The sequence below is a fragment of the Branchiostoma lanceolatum genome, chromosome 19 (assembly GCF_035083965.1).
Source record: "Branchiostoma lanceolatum isolate klBraLanc5 chromosome 19, klBraLanc5.hap2, whole genome shotgun sequence".
NCBI lineage: Eukaryota > Metazoa > Chordata > Leptocardii > Amphioxiformes > Branchiostomatidae > Branchiostoma > Branchiostoma lanceolatum.
The window spans coordinates 11,180,776-11,198,722 of NC_089740.1; the positions used below are offsets into that span (position 1 = coordinate 11,180,776).

Below are 17,947 nucleotides of genomic sequence, written 5' to 3' on the forward strand. Positions count from 1 at the left end.
CGTGAAATCGCCGGTAAAATTCAGAAGTGGGCATGGAATTGGGAGAACAAGTGGACTAAACCTTGCACCTCAGCAAAATGCCAACCAATCACTAAACCTACAAAAAGGGCAAATCATGCAAAATAGATCTTCAACTCTGTGGCTAGATCAGTATGACTTCTTTTAAAGTTAAGGGCACAACAACAGATTAAATCTGCAAAGATCAGATGTTCTACTTACCCTTGATGTGAAAATAATCAGATTTCAGACAACTGCTTTAAAATGTTGCTCTTACAGTAACTTGTTACAGATTGAATATCTACCCAGAAAGATATTTACCCTAAATTATGTTATATTTTGAGAGAGGTAAGCATGTGTGGGACTTATAGTTGGCAGAGCTACTGGTGTTCAAAAAGTGAGTGCATAAATTAGATGGCACAAAACTTCCATTAAGCTCAAACTTTCTTTGATTATATGTAATTATTTCACGAGGTTTTCAGTAATAATAAGTAAGATAAGTACATGCAGCTCTTAGTAATTAAAAGTTGCACTGAAGTCTTTCATTTCATACTCCAGAAGCATATGTTATGCGGCGACTCTACTTTTGTACCGTGATATAGAATACAGTAGTTCAGAAAGAGAACTCCTCCACTATGTCAAAGTCATAATCAAGGCTCCAGACCCCGAATTCAAGCTCAGAAGTCAGCTCCTTAATCATGCTAGAGTGGGGATAAAATAAAGACAAATTTCCCAACATTCGGGTTCTGTGAAAGCGCCAACCATAACCCCATCCATCCATCCACATTAGGCACGTCAGTACCACACAGACAAGACCGACTCGTCTAATAAAGACTTGGCTTAGGGAGAGGAGCACGCGACCCGTGGTAGATACGACTTTCCCACAGGTCAATGCCGAGGCTATTACGTCGAAATTGTCCAGCTCTCGTCGCATTCATCACAAGATAGTTTCCATTACTCATCGCCAAAACTGCCATCCACAAGGAGAAGGCAATCTTTGCCCAACCAATGGTTCTCCACAGGGGAATTTGACGAGGAGGATTGGAGTTGGAATGGCATTCCCAAAGCCTTGTTCTACTACAAAGTCAAGAGTCAACTAATGCATTTAGGAATTACTAAGAAAGAACTTCATGAATGCGAAAGTGATCTCGAACCATTTCAGCTCTCTGAAGAGCTACTCTTCCATTGGTGGTGACAGAGACGACAGATGCTACATACTATATTTACAGGGAAATTCCACTCTTTTGGACAAGCAAAATAAACAGTGGACCACAGCTAAATATCCTGACCTAAGGACTGTAACCCTTTCTTGTACTGTGCATGTTTGGTGTGCGATAACAGCCGGGATTCAAACTCCCAACCTCTTGGTCCAGAGGCAAGCATGGCACTTGTACTTTTGACATTCTATTTGTAGTAAGAAGAAAAATCTGAAATGAGGACAACTGGGTTGTAGAACATAAGGCCGTAATACAAACTTCCAGTGAACAACAGCTGGAAACAATACCTCGCTTTTTCATGGAGGTAACAATTGACAATGTCTCATTCTCATGCATGATTGACAATAAATGATACAGAACTACTACAAGTACACCTGACAGGTTACAGTCACATGTCACTTCTGGGGCAATCTGGGACTCCTCATTTGTACAGGGTCATTCAAGACCAAACTGGCCGGAAAAGATGGAGGTCAGCTTTATCTGTGTCAACTGAAATGAACCATTCACATGTATTGAATCCAGCTGAAGAAATTGCCACTAGGCTTAGAACTAACAGATTACATGTATGTGAGTCACAGCATACTGAAAAACCATCAAAGTATTCAAAGATATTTGACCTTTTTAAGGTAATGTTCAACAAAAGTAGACAGAATATTCTATAGTTGTCAGGGTCCCTTATGATGAATAGCAACAAAGATGAATATTTCTATGATTTTGAAGCAGACTGCTTGAATTGTTTCTTTGCAATTCTATTTCCTTTGATAGATCTTCCATGAGATTATGCAGTATATTACTTATTATTCATACACTCCATTTGCACCACAATTATCCATATAGGAATATTTCTATTTATCAACAACTTGCAGAGGTCTGTACATCCCCTGGAGCTAGTGTACCGCAGATAAATGATCCGCACAAAGATCCTGCACCATTCAGCCCTGGTCTTCACTCACCCGACCTGCCATGACCCCCGGGCCGCTCTGAGCCACAGTTGGCCGACACTTCCCCGCTTCTAATTAGATTTGGAGATGACATTCGCTCAAGGGCAGGTTCCCACAACCAACTTCTCATCTTTCTATTTCAATGATCTTGCCATTTGTCACCGCAGTGAGATCTCAGCCCAATCTATATTGCGTGTTTGTGTAACTTCTCAGGCTATTTCTTTTTAGTACTACTCTTGTACCCCATTTGATATTTCAATAGATATTGTACGTGTTGGATGTTCTATACTGTTTTATACTGTTCTATACTGTCTGTAGAGTTTAGGCGAGTGAATTTCTCTGTGACCAAAGTTTGATAATTCACCACCACAGCAAGTCCTTTGAGGTATTATTCTTAAAAAAACAAAGAGACAAAAATTGTCCCCATGTGACTATCTCCTAAATCTTCATAAAATGTCTAAAATTTAAAACCTGCAATATTGGAATGTTTTTTCAATCACAGTTTCACAGTACCATACAGTGTAATGGTACACTGCGAAATTCTTGACGGAAAAACCTAAAGAAGAAAAACTTTTTCTCCAACAGCACAGACTGCAGCTATATTTTACTTGCATTTGGAGGAAGCCTCCCATTCATCAAGGCAACAGCATTTCTCAAGCGTGCAAACACCTTCTGTTGGTCGCTTCCAACATCCTTCCCGACAAAATTACCACGAGAAAATGGAACAAAAGGTGCCGTCACACCTTGCAGGGTTCAGACAATTCCCGCGAAGGAGTCATATGTTCAGCAATATGTTACCTTGTCAGATGCGCGGCAAAGATATGGGTCATTAGCAAACTGGACTTTTCCAATATGCATTCAGCAACTTTATGTGCAGATTTTACTACAAGATCATCAAGGTATCCTAAAGGCTTTGGTTTTTATGGCCTTGTAATAATTACAAGATAATGGGAGTGGAGGTATAAAAGACTTTCACTGATAGCAAGTTCCAGACTTCATTACTTAATGACTGCAACAGTTACTCAAGAAATTAAAAATGCTGGTTGTCCCAATGTTTTTTATAAGTACTGGTAGGATTTTAGCGTTTAGAAATGTAACATTCAGAGCACGCCCATCTTATGAGCTACTCTTTTTGAAGAATAGGCCTTACAAGTATTGCCATTCCATGCATGCATGTTCATACTATTCTCCTTCCTTTCTGATTAGGTTTCAGAAGTATGGCAACAAGATTACGCTGGGAGACCTGCTATCAAGGATGTCCGCTCTGACAGTTTGGACTGGGTCTGAGAGAACAAGAATGCAGCTGGCAGCAGCACGATTGATAATCAATAACCAGCCTGACACGACCTGAAAACAGCAGGACACCGCTCCAACGGCACAGAATGCTAAGTAACTATTGTTTGACCTGAAGGACACTTGCTGTGTTCTACAAAAGGTATATCAATTCATAGTATTTTGTTGTTGTTAAAAGTCTGGTGAATCACAGATGCTGTTTCAGTCACTGACAAAAGGTAGTGGATGCTACCTGAAATATCTGACTAGCTAGTTGCTTGAGTAACTGTTACCTTGCAGATTTGAGTAACGTTACCTTGCGGATATTATTACCTGGATGTCTAGCCTTCATCCAGGGGTTCATCTTAACCAGGAAAGAGGGGCGCTGCGCCCTCTAGTTTCAGCCCAGCGCCCCCTTGTCAATTCAGATTTTAGCTTAATATCTAGCATACAGCCTTCATTCAGCAATTGATTCTTCCATAAATACATAGAACTCACTCCCTCACCTGTGTGTGCTCCCTCTTGTTCAATTTTTCTAGAAAAAAAACCTGAACTTCATCGATATACAAACGCAATTTTCTTTTCAAACAAGCATCATAATCATCATCTTCATTTTGGGCAGCTTACACAGTCTTTCTCTCCAAGAGTTCCTGTCTTCCGTAATCTTTATAGATATGCAAAGGACCTATGAGAGCAATATTGAGGGCTAAGCATATCTCTGCAATATCCCAAAAGTTTTCTGATATTTCTTGCTTGAAACCAGACTATTAGCAACTTTGAAACCATCTGTCGGCAGACTTTTTAATACTGATTCCTGGTTTTCCATCTAAACTGTTATCTGATGAGCCACAGTACAAGATTTGCGGAAAAGTTTGATGAAAAATTCCTTCATCGTTCCATGGAACCTTTTTTCATTATGACTGATAGCACGAGAAAGTGCCTATTTTGTAGGCGCAAATATGAAAGTTATAAATCGTAAAATTGGTGATATGAAAAATGCTGATGAAAATGTTTGCACAAGTCTTGTCTTATTGTACACATAGACTTAAAAACATTTGTTGTTTTCAGTCATTTTATGGTCCAAACTCATTCAAATCATTCTAAAAATAGCTTTTTCAATACCATTGCCAGGTACATAATATTATTATATTCCTTTGAATAATTTTGCTTTCTTTCACTTAATTTTTCACTGAGAAAAACAAAAACCATTTAAAAACATTCACACAGCCTCCGGACATAACGACTACCTTGTGGCATATAAAGCACTTTAATTTTAGAAGGATCTTCCGCAAATCGTATCAGGCACAACATCAAGTTGGAGGATTCGCACGTACCTATCACATTCAAACCGTGATTTAGCTTCGGCAAGCAATATAAACCACGGGGCCTAGATTGTAGTAATATCCCAGCCTGGCAGATATATGGTATTGATACTAAAGCCCACTGCGGATACGCACTGGTAAAGACAGAGAGCCGAGATCAAGGATGGGAAACTTGGTGAAGCATTTCCTTTCCATTTGGGTACACAGAAGGCCAATATTTTAGGGATGATATAAGGAAAAAAACATAACTCCCTGGTTCTTGGTATGAAATTTAGGTGGATTTTTCAAAATCTTCGTCTTCCAAATTCATGGATGCATAAATTAAGTGATTATCTGTGATTTTCAAAGCTACATTTTGTTGGTGAATTTCAGGACATTTGGATAATGACTGAAAAGGTGTTCCATGCCTGAAAATATACATTCTCCTTCTAATCAGTTTCACCAACTCGGCATAAATTTCTGCTAAAAATATGTGACACGAAAACCCGCAGAGGTCGACACGTCACGTTAAGCCTGCAGGCAGAGCGCGGGAAAACGGCTTCTCTTCATGACCATTCTATTTTACGAGGTGGAGAATCAGCACTCTTGTCTGTGTTAACAACATGGGTCCACTGTAAAGTAATGGTGGATGGATGGATTAAGGCACCTTCCGAGCACACTTGTTGGGCAAAACCTCAAGTGGACCGTGCAAAATGCCCTGTAGGCAGAAAGAATTGCAGTTTTTGTTTCACAAGTCTTCAAAACTCTGTTCACTACGCATGAGAAAAGCAATGGTGGGGATGTTTTCAAATACAATTTACAAAATCATCACAGATATGTTAATCTGGGGGTGGCCTAAACTTTGAATGAAAGTTCATCTGTGTTGGTAGAATCCACAGTTGTACAATTTGAGCTTTGTTCCAACACAAAGGATAGAAAACTCTTTCAGTTTTTCTTTGTTTTTTGTTTTGCTCTTTGTTTTTCAAAAAGAAGAAGTGTTCTAAATTCGTTAATTGACAGCTGAAATAAGTCTTACCATGACCACCTTACCTATAGACCACAAGATATGACTAACTAAAAGCCTAATATACTTTCCCCCACTAATAACACAAATTAAAGGAATGGAAAAGAGTTGTCACCTTTTTCTCTTTGCTAGAGTTTTGGCTAGAATATCACAGAACCACAATTTTAACTTTGTTTGGCCAAACAACCAAACAGGCACCCCTCTTGTCAGCAAACCTCAGAGGGATACTTGTCCTCTGGTGCACTTAATACCTCCACTTTTCCTATCTATTTCAGGGGTACTTTCATTTACTGCACGTTTATTGACTGGATTGAAGGAGACATACTCATCAAAACAACCAGGAGGAGACTTTCAAACACCAAGTACGCCAGGACTTGATGCCAGCCCTGCTAATGGAAAATTTTACAACTAGCTTCAAAGCCAGTAAAGTTGAAGTGGTCAGATCTTCCATTTTAGCTGCAGATGGCTATTATGATCTGCAGAATCTAAAAACTTAATGCATTTTTAAAAGGAAAATAACTAACACATAACGAACTGAATTTTTTTAAGTCCTGTTGTTGGTAGTTTAGTTAAGACACAAGTATGACAGTAATAAATGCTTTGTCCATTTTCTTGTTGTATTTTCTTGCTTCACTTGAGAGGAAAAAAAGGAGCATCCAATTGAAACCCATAATGTACAATTACAAATATTTCAGCACCATGGAAAGCTCAAAGTAATCATTTAGTCCACAAAGTAAAAACTGACAGTGATAGAATATTACAAACAATGCCAATGGACCATTATATCAGGAGACATCCACACATGCTGTTCTGTTTATCCGTCTAGAACTTAAAGTATGATTACAACAATTCATCTTCAAATCAGAGGTGATTACGGAAAAATGTACTGGCAGCACCAAACTATAGCACAACAACTTTTATTTTGAATGTTAATTCATATAAGAAGCATTGATTTGATGTTTCCAAACTGATAAATACCGTTCTTTTTGAAAGATGATTTTGCTGGATTAAGTTTATTCATCAATCCAGAAAATATCTTTATCATCATCTTCTATTTATCATCTTCTATTTATCATCTTCTTTTATGATCTTTTACTTCCATTTCCAGTTAACAACATCTGAAAAATTCATAGGGCATGAGAGGTTGGATCAGTCAAGATCTTTGACACAAAGCATCCTTTAGCTGTTGCTGTTGCCATAGTGGGGAGGGGAGGGGGGTGGTCTGGGTTTTCATGTATTCCTAACCTTCAAACAAACAACCCTAAAAGTATCACTTTCAGCACATCTTCCATAAAATGGCACTTTGTCTCTTCTATTATCGACAACAGCACAGAAAAACCGGATTCAATCATGAGGTTGACAATAAAAGTGCCTTCCCTGCTACTACACAGCTAGGGCATAACTAGGGAAAAGTTACAACATAATCCTCTTAAAAACGACATGTCCTGTCGACCAATTGCGCGGGAAGTTGCGTCGTAAACCAAGATTGCATCCAACAATATGGCTTGAAGCAGATATGAGGAGGATGTACCACAGATTGAAATAAGTAATAACACGATGGATAAAACCTTCATTTTAATGCCGAATCACGTCTTCTCATTCGAACAGGAGTTGACACAAATGGCTTTGATAATCCTCTTAGAAATACCTAGTTGAGTGTTTTGTATCTGTATTGACTGTAGTGGTGACAACTGCGTATCCATGGGTAATAAACGCCTCTTAGCCGAGTTGCTTTGGTGATGAGGGATAAATTGGTGGACATAAAACTAGCTTTACAGTCGGTCCATTTTGTTCTGGGAAAATGACTTGCCGGCCACGTGTTACGTTTACGACAAAGCGCGACGACAGTAAATCTGTGCCCTACTCAAAAGCGAACCAACCCATCTCCATCTGTTGTTAAGAAGGAAAAAATCAATGCAAATCAAATCTGAGAAGCCAAAAGAGATAAACTGATAAAACCTTGCAATTTGAGCCTTTAACAAACATTGTTAGAACTGTTGTGATGTTGCAGTATTAAATGGAATGGATTTGGTCACATCTCTCAGAGGAATTACAATCTTATACAGACTCAAGGTGCTACGCCTTCTCATAAACTAATGACATTATTCATCTTCCTTTGCGCTGAGAATCCATACAAACCAGTTTACTGCGAAGATGGCTTAGAATTTCTTGATAAATGTGTTTGGACAATCCCAGAAGGCCTATCAACCATCCTATGATTTTCTATAAATTGTAATGATCAAATAAAGGCTATCTTTTTTGGCTAGTCTCTCAAGCCACTACAACCAAGCAATAACCACATTTTTCTTGTTTTTTTCTCTAGTTTTGGGGCAAATTTAGCATCAATATTTTACATACTGTAACTACGTTTTTTAAGTTCGCTCGCATTCAATTGTGCTGTAGGAGGGGAAAGGAGGCATTTGCTGTCTTTGAGGATCACACATGAAACAGCCGAGTAATGTAATGTATGATATAGCACATGTTTGCAATGTGAGGAGTTTAAAGTGAGAGCTCACCGACATCCGCGAACGTAAAACAATTGTGAATCTTTCACGATTTACAGTACAAGTTACAAATGCTGTGGTTGACACAACATGCAGATCGAAGTTCTTCACAACATACTCTTGAAAGCTGCTCTCACTCCCACTGTGCTGCTAATTTGCAACACTCTCCTCTTACTTTACCCTTCTAACAACCTCGAGAATAAAATCAATGCACCCCAGTGATACAAAAGTCCTTGAAATCCCCTATTCCACATTTGACTTGCATGCCGGGGTAAGCACCAACCCTCTAATGCTTCGGATTATTGAACTCCGAGAGCGGCTATCCTCAAATCTATAGTCTGCACTTCTTCATCCTCTTAGCACTTCCCCCATCCCCGGTTGATTCTTCATTCAGGTATTCCCTTAAGTTGGAGGAGACCGTATTACAGCTGAACCCACAAGCTAACCAGGTTTCCCCAACCACACATTACTGCAGTTGGTTCATTCAAAGAGGAAGGCTTTTAGTGATGTTTCTGTGGACTCAGGTAAATGAAATGGACTGTGGTGACGCGCGAAAATGTTTTCCATCCCCCGAGCTTTCCTGCCGCCACTTTTCCCGACATGATGAATTGTCGCTTCCCCTTCTAAATCCTCTCAAGACGATGCCGTAGCACGGGATAGACCCCGAGACTCCGTCACGCTGTCTCCCATTCAAATTAGTCAGCATTTCTTTTCCCGCACTTCGGTGTACTCTCTTGGCTACACCTGTTGGTGAAAGCTCGAACACCTTTTAAAGCTCCTTACCCAAACCACCAGTCTTGGGAGTGGAGCTAATCTGCTGGAATTTTGCGAATGTCACCTTTAATGCTTAGGAAAGAGGCTTTTGGCGAAGACTACAATCATTGCTAGTTGAATCCACTTACCATCCAAGTCGTTCTCCGGAGTCTCTGCCACATGCCACTCTGTGGGGGGTCCACTGCCATTAACCGTCTGTGCAGATATTCGGATGCTGTACTGCGATCCCTTCTCCAGTCCTGCAGGGAAAACAAATGAATGATCGATGAATACAGCGCTTCAGGCAATGATGGGTTACTTGTTTCCATTCTGATTATGCTTTCTGTTGAAAACAAATACCAGTTGACATGTGGAAGAGAAAAACAAAAGTTTCAGAATGAAAGTATGGCAATATGGCTCTTCTTTCCTACAGACTTTCTTGATCTGTCAATCATTTTTGTCAATTTGCTTGTGCACACATTTTTTCCAATGCCCTGGAGGACTTTTTAGTCTGCACTGCCCTCACAATTGAAAGTGAAATGATCTTGAACCAATTTAGCTCAAAATAAAGTCAATGAACAGTTGAGCTACTCTTCCACTGGTTGTGACAGAGAAGACAGATAATATGTACAGTATTTCCAGATATATTGTACTGTGGAAATTCCCCTATTTCAACATATACAATTCTTTCTGGTATGATTCAATATTGATTCTTAGACTGCAAAACAAAGAAAGAAAACAACAAAAAAGCCTGAGAAAAATCCATACATTTTAGTTGATGCCCTCCCTTCTGACTTAAAATAGCTGGATCGATTTGAGACACAGCCCCATCAAAATACCATTTGTACTTTCGATCTGTTTTCAGTCTGAGTATCAAATAATACACTGTTGTTACATGGAACAGTAGATTTTTTAACTCTGACATTTTCATTTTCCTTATCCAAGATACGACTTTCATACTGTGAATTATCACATGGCAAAAACAGTAATTAGTAATAGGTCACAGCATATTATACACAGAACCGTTTATTATACAGCCATTAAAATCAATCAAGATTCATTCTCCACTAAACCCAACAATCCATGACAACTACTATTAACCAGCTCATTCCTACATGTAGCTCAATATGCATTTATGCTCTAATATGTTATATCACAATGCTTTTCTTGTTTCAGAATTATACTTTCTGATATTTTTAAAGTCTCAACGTGAAGACTAGGATAAATAAACTCAATCAATAAATCCCATAAATATCATGAAGCATTGCTACATTACTATTCTTTTCAAAAGACTGATAGTAAAAAAAACTCCCCTTTACTAAAAGTGGACTAGTCCCTCTCCTAAGAAACCAGAGTGCTTGATAAGAATACATGTAAACCCACTTAGAGCTTAATATTATGGACTTCTCTTGTCACCATGGAGACAGAACAAGGACCACAACAATGAAATTGAGGGAGCGCTATGTTTGGCCAGGTGGTGGTGCTACTTCTATAGATAGAACAGGCATGTTGACCTCTTGTGAAAGGTCAAAATCAAGCCTCAAAATACAGCAAAAAGATTCCTTTTTACATCTACTGCCATGTATCATAATACTTTTATTCAGCCAAATTTGTACCCTTACATGTATCTGTATTTAGATAAGCTCTCGGTAATTTGGTGCAATATACAAATCTTGATTACTATCTAACTCTAAACCAGTCCTCATCCGTGGCTATAACTGTGGTTGTTTTCTCTGTCTAAAGAAGAGGCAAATTCTGTCTGGGAATAGGATATAACGGGACATGCAATAGGAAAGTGTCCACTGACTTCTACATAACAAAGGATGGGACTGACTCATTATACCAGTATGTTTGAATAACCTAATTCAAAAACTGCAAAGCAAAAGCCACAAAGGCTCCGGTTCGCAAACATCACAGACACAAGAGAGGCCAGGAAAAATTGGATGAAATCATCGGGAAAATTGAGCCTGATTTACAATTCTCTCTGATTTACCAATGACGAACCTGATGCACTAATTAGTTTACCTGGCTGACCAAATTAACCATGGCAAGGAGGCCAGTGACTAACAAGAAAGGTCACCAAAGGAAAGCATTCACGACTAAACTGCATACATAACTGTATATATTACGTAGATGCAAGGCCTGACTGATGTTCTTTGTGAAAATCAGTTCTAAGAAAATTCCAGAGAATTTCAATGTTACATAACCATATCCCGTAGCCTAATCATTACAGTTTGATATCATCAATCATTACACTAGTAGTCTGTACTCCTTTAACCTTCTTCCTACACACTTTCTTTGGCCCTTGTCGTCTCAGGAGACGGTAGACAGCTTCGGTCGGTTTCTCAGCTTAACAGTCAGTCACTCTGAGTAGTCCTGGCTTGGCAGTGTCTCTCATGACTCATGAGGCCTATTCTGGCACGACAAACTCTACTAGTCTACTGCAGAATGTGCAGTTAAAGACTTCACTGATATTCATCCCCTCAGTTCTGTTCTTCCTTCTTTGTCTAGCTTCCGAGACCCGCTTCTCACGGGCAGCCCTATATAGTTCCATACCAGTGTGCACTGCTGCTCTCCATCTACATCTATCTGCTACTATATTCTCCCAGTTGTCTTTGCAGATACAATTATACAAACTCGTTGCAAAATGGCTGCCTTAGCAGGCTGAAGGTTACACAATTTTTGCATCAAAGTGATCATCATACATTGTAACCTGTACTCCTTTAACCTGTTTCTTGCTAACTGACCCCATATCCAATACAAATTTGGTCACAAATGGCTGCCTTAGCAGACTGAAAGTTAATCTTTTTTTTTGTGTATTAAAGTTAATTGTATGACTCATCCCCACATCATGGATTTCAGATTAAATGGATTGGATCTCCCTTCTCATGCAGGTCTTTCGTTCTAACTACATAGTTTGGGGGTGAAATTGGGGCATATTTGCATTAAGTAGCACATCTATGACCCTCTGGGTGACAAGATCGATCAAAGTAATCGGGTTATGCACTGAAAGAAGCTATGATGAGTCCGAAAGTTTTGATCCCACATTAAGAATGTTACAGAAATGTGCCGAATGTACAGAAAGTGAAACCTGCAAAAATAAGTCTCAGGCCTCTAAGCTCTAACAGAAATCATATGACCAAAAGGTAACAGTATCACCAGGTCCATTCCTCTCCCATAATTTCTATTTCCATATGAATAGCAGTATTACTGGTCATCAGAAAGCAAATACATGAAGAAATCTCTCATGATTTTCTCAAAGTAAAATCCAATTGTGTTTTGCCAGCATAAAATCACATTTGGGTTTCACAAAATCAAATCATTGGTCAATGAGTCACATAACAAATTTGGATGTATTGCTTGATTTTTCACAAAAAATATTATCACTTTCTTGCAAAGTTGAAGAAAACCGTTTCTTATGATATGAAAAGTAAGAAATAGAAGATAATACATGTAGGTTATGTTGAGGTCCCTAACCTACTTCTTGTTTAGCCCATACATGAGACATGTCCAGATGTGTTTTGTTTATGTCTCAGGGGCCTTTCACTTTGACACATGTCCCACAATCCATCTCACTGTGCATGCGCAGTTGGGATCATGAACATGCTTATATGACACAACGTAATTGTGTAAAATTAAAATAGAATCAGGGCCTTCACGAATAGCAATCCATCTCAAATGGTGCATTTAAGTACCCCCGTCTTAAAATCCATACCGTTCCTTGTTTCCGAGCTGGTGACATTCACATCAAAGCTGATAGACCGACACCTCGGTCGATACCATCTGTACCGTTCAAATCAATAGAAGCTGGGGCTAATCAATCGCTTTGCGCTGTAGGGGTTTTATCTGGATTGATCCCTCAGCATACAGTTCTACATTCTGCCTTACCACGATACTACAGTAACTGTATATATAGCAGTGGTACAATAAAGTGAAGCATTTCTATGCAAGTTTAACTTAAACCAAGATGTAACTAAATCTGCTATGTTCCAATTTCACGTTCGGTACTGTCAGTGTCTTGCACAATATATGTCCCCAATAAACTGAAATTCTGTGTTTAATTATAGCTCGTCTCTGATTAACAGCAGGAAACTTAATTGTAGGCTAAAACCTCTATAACATCATTATTCCAAAAACCCCAAAGACCGAGTCAACTTGCAGTGGAAACTGTAAAACTTCAGAACCCCCCAAACGTCCTTTCAAACTGCCGTGTTTACAGCGAATTATTGTCCGGCCGGTGGAAATGATTTATGACGACTGCACGCCATCTGCAAGCCCTTCAGTTCTGATGTGACCTTTGTTGGGGTCTCGCTGTCGGCGCATTAAAAATTTGCAATTAGCGTTAACGATCTCAAGACGCGTTAGAGCTGCGCCGGAGCAATTACGGGGCTGGCCGTACGCAGCTCGCATGCCGCCGCATCAATGTTCCGGGCGGGATGGGGCGTTTACGCCGGCATTAGCGGGATGCGGGGAATGAGAGGCGAGGAAAAGTCCAAGGCAACCTGATCATCCCAGCAATTTGGAATGTGTGATTGGGGATTCCGAGGGACAATCAGACGCACTCGTACGGCATACAAATAACCCACCTGTCAACATTACAAACGTGCTACCCAACTTTTCATCTAGGATTTTATTTCTAGACCATTCCACTTGCTGAGACAGGCTTTGCAGAACAAGCCATCAACATTTTTTTCAAGTTTATTTTCATGCACAACATCTTACAGTTCTTGTGCTGGTAACATCTTAACCGTAGTCTACTTTTCTGCAAAGTAACATTTCGTTTTGTTACGAGGCTTTGATTTGAAGAAGAAAAAATGCCTCCTATGGTAACTTCAAAGTATAGAACAGCCGTAAATCTGGGTAATAGCTTTGGGTAGAATTAATATCAGAAAACTATCATTAACAGGCTGCCTGTAACATAACATTAAGCAGCACTCCGTGTGGGTAATGGCAGTGTTCAATTAGGACTTTCTTGGCATTCCCTACTTCTACCCTGTCAAGCAGTTTGAAGACTCATTACGTTAATGGGTAGGTAGACGTACACTATGGGATTAGAATTAATATGCAGCTCACATTTCAAAAAATGTTGTCTTCCTCGGGTAAACTACAGCAAGTGAGAGGTGCATGTAGCTCAAAATTTTCCACGTTTTTTAAAGACTCTTTCCGACAGCTTCATCTTCCTGGAGTTGAGTAGAAAAGTATAGATCTGGGCAAGAAGTACTTTAAGGACTGTTTCCTCGAGAATAATTTTACAAAGTAACATGATGTTATTCCCAAGCCCAAGGAATGTCTATGATCAGTTGACAGAAGCCATGAAAAGGCAGTGTGGTTGCCTCCTCATACCAGATAATGGATTTTTTGTCTTGTTGATTATGGTTGTCTGGCTGATCTGTCAATCACCACACCCGTCGCCATGGCGATAACCTTCAGAGTCTACCATGTACCCCCAGTGGTGAGTCCACATGGATCCCTTCCCCTTCATGATGCATGGCACCGGTCCAAAACTACAATGGCACTGGCCTCCAGCACGGGACTGAGGGACTCTCTCCCCATTCCCCACTACTTAGTCATTAGGGACGGTTCTTTGTGCGAGCTGACTTGTACATTTGTCACAAGTCACTTGGGAATTCTTTCATGATGAAAGGAGGACATCCGATGGTAGGGGTGCCTAACGCTCTGAGAGAATGTTTCACATCTTACAAATAAATCTGTACTCCAGATCTAACGTGATTTAGTCTCGTTTGCATCCGTTTATGACTTCAAACAAGGTGCTTATGTTGTCTGTTTGTTCATAAAAGTCGTTTTCATAGATACATGTCCAGCTTTCTGTCTACTAATTATATTATTGACCTAAAAATCACTGTTCAAAGTGCTTCTGTCACAACATACATCAAAAGCAAAGGCAGCTGGCCAAACTTCAAAAAAAGCTTCCGAATATTTAGCATTCAAAACTTTTTCTTTTCTTCTCCACCAAGTAACATCAAATGCAGGGCTTTTGTACTAAGAAGCTTGCACCCTCTAACCCAACACGCCCAAGCTCTCTTGGTTATTCCCATCTTGTGCGTTTACCCTTTGGCAAGGCATTTAAAATGTAGACACCATCTATATGAAAAACCTCCTGAAACCTACATTTGCCTGAGGTTCAGACCAGCTTTTAACCCTGTTTTCAAAGCACTTAGATAAGGAGTCTATCTATCCCACGGTGCCATTTGCATTTGAACCACATTTGTGACCTTGGGAGAATCGCTCTGCCCCCCTCCCCACTCAAAGCCAACAGGACTGCACTAAGCCGGGCTAATTTGTCATCATCTCCCCTGAGGGAGGCATTGCCTGAGCTTTTGAAAAGGGAGTCAAACGCAGGCCGTTGATCTGGCTTTGTCAAGTCTGATTGGATGGTTGCTCGCTACATGATATGCCAGTTGAAAGGTTTGCCCCTAATCCTCGATCGCAACTTGGCACCGCCGCAGCATAGATTATAATTTCAAGAAAATTACAACTTTTAGCGTCTTAAAGATTTCTACTTCTTTATGACTGCATTAGTCGCAAGTCTAACCAAAACACAAATTTAACAAAATACAAAGTCAGGGGAGATAACTTTTTCAAAATGACTGCTAAGATCATGTTATAATGTCAGATGTCACAATGAAAAAAACTTTCATGGAATATCTTGTTAATCTAATTGGCTCTTGAACTACTGGGATCAACGGTTGTAAGAGATCTTGTATATTTCATCTGGTTGCTTGAGTAACTGTCATTTGGCAGATTTTGAATATTATTCATATTCAGACCTTGACGTTCATAAACATGGGTCAGAACAGGTTGAGCCAATTGCCTTTTTCCAAAAACTCCATCTAGAAGCTTCTTCAAGAAAATAAAGCCCATTATGTACTGTAAAACTTACAACACAGGGCAAGAAAAAAAATCATTAGCAAAATAATACACTTCTACTCCAACAGTAGGGGTTAAAGGTCGATGCTGTGCTCAGGTGGTGAGGTCAAGGGTCAAACGCAAAGCCCCATGGGAGTGTGCAGGTGGTGATGGCATGGTCGCCACATGTGCAGGAAATTACACACAATGGAGGAATTAATGGGACTACAAATGTACATGTATGTCATGCAGAAGACTTTGTTTAGTGGGCAAACACAAAACTATTTGCTGTTTCTTGGCAATCTGTATTTTGATTGATTCGCTCTATAATCCTTCTAGATGTTTCTTCGACAATTCAAAACACCCAGAGACGAACCATTTTGTGGATTCAACAGATGCATAAACATTTTGCACCAGAGTTTGTGTATCAAAATCCTTGGACCGACTACCCAAAATGTTTAATTTGGTATCTAAACAATCTTGCCAAATTCTCTTAACCACAGTACCTTCAAGTCACATACCATGTCACAGCAGAAACAATAAATGGTTTAATCCTGGATAAAAATCTTTATACCAAAGGCCTAATACATTCAGATTTTGTTTCACAATATTTTTCTATACAATAGATTAAACAAACAAGGCTAGCTATCACGAGAAAACATCAGACTACAGTAACATACAGGCTTCAAAATTGTCACATAACCAGCTTAGAAATAATCAAGCACACACACACACAGCTTACAAAGTATTAATCCATCAATAGACAGGGAAACCATGCATATACGGTATCTGTTCAAGTCTATACTGAAACAATCTGTAGTCTAGAGAAGGGATTTACCATGGCTTCAAGCAGGATTAGAGACAACTCATCACACAACAGACAAGCGTTATAAGCCGCTTTCATTACTAACCCACCAATGGAAGAAGGGAGCTTCAGGCGATGTTTTGATTTTTAGGAAGTTCATATTGAGCGAGAGGGAATAAATAGATGGTTATCTATCAATGAATAAATTTGAATGTGTATGGAGAGAGTAGCATAGAGGATCTTTGTTCAGTTTACTTGCTGCTCAGTGTATATTAAGTTTCCAAAGAATGGCATTGCCTACAGCCAAATTCATTATTAATTACACAAAAAAGCTTCTTAGTAATATACAAAATCACTTTTTACAGCTATGGATGCAACCCAGTAATTATAATAATAAGGATCTACTCATTCAAAAACGTGCAGCCCCATATCATTTTTAATCTTTGTAAGGATGCAGCAAACAGTTCATCCTTGTCTCTGAATATAAATCAACATTAAATTGTGAAACGATTACACTGGTATCATAATACTAATACTAACACTCTAAAAATAATATCTTTCTTGCTGTAGGTCCAACTTTTTCATTATAGCATGTATTAATACTATTATGTAGGTAGCATACATTGATTTATGATAACACCAAAGGTGTATGTTAAACTCAATAGACATGAACATCTTAAGTATCACCTTGCTCAATTAAGCAGCTGGCAAGAAAATCAGCAGCTACAACTTAGTAGAAGGGGTTCTGAGCCCTGAATGACACAAGTTTCAAGACTACCACCCAAACTTCTGACAACCTCTCATAGTCAATCAGCTACACTCTTGGATACATTATTCCTTCTCTCACCTTCCCCATCTAGCCCACACCCCTCAGGATTACAATACGTCCTCAGCTGATTACTCCAACTTTTGCCCCTTCAGCTAATTCTGTAATTTTCTCCCCCAGTCGATGCCGCGGAGGTGCTGTTTCGCTCCCCGTCTCATAACACCCTGGCACAGACTTTGAGCCTTATTAGCTCCCCTCCCAATCCTCTAAAGTTGAGGTGCTCCTCAGATTTAATGAATGATCAACCTTGATTGAACACGAGAGACTTTCGGAACACGACTCCAAATGAGACATAAGAACCTCACGCGTGATCTTCAAGACTTTGGGGCGCAAGTGGTCTTAAATTGAGCTATTCTAGGTGCACAATCAACTACTCATAAGCAATTCCGTATTCGCACTTTTGGGGCTGATTTTTCCCTTTTTAATCTTAACCATCTTCA

At 39.5% G+C, this 17,947-nt stretch overlaps 1 protein-coding gene across 9 annotated transcripts in view; it reads right to left on the minus strand.

The window, feature by feature from the left end:
* Window positions 1-17,947, minus strand: part of LOC136425391 (neogenin-like) — a 136,612-nt gene that overhangs the window by 43,262 nt on the left and 75,403 nt on the right. For all 9 annotated transcript variants that reach the window (XM_066414248.1, XM_066414246.1, XM_066414243.1 and 6 more), the window contains one exon: window positions 9,159-9,269. In XM_066414248.1, coding sequence (XP_066270345.1) covers window positions 9,159-9,269 — 111 coding nt within the window. The remainder of the gene's footprint in view (window positions 1-9,158; window positions 9,270-17,947) is intronic.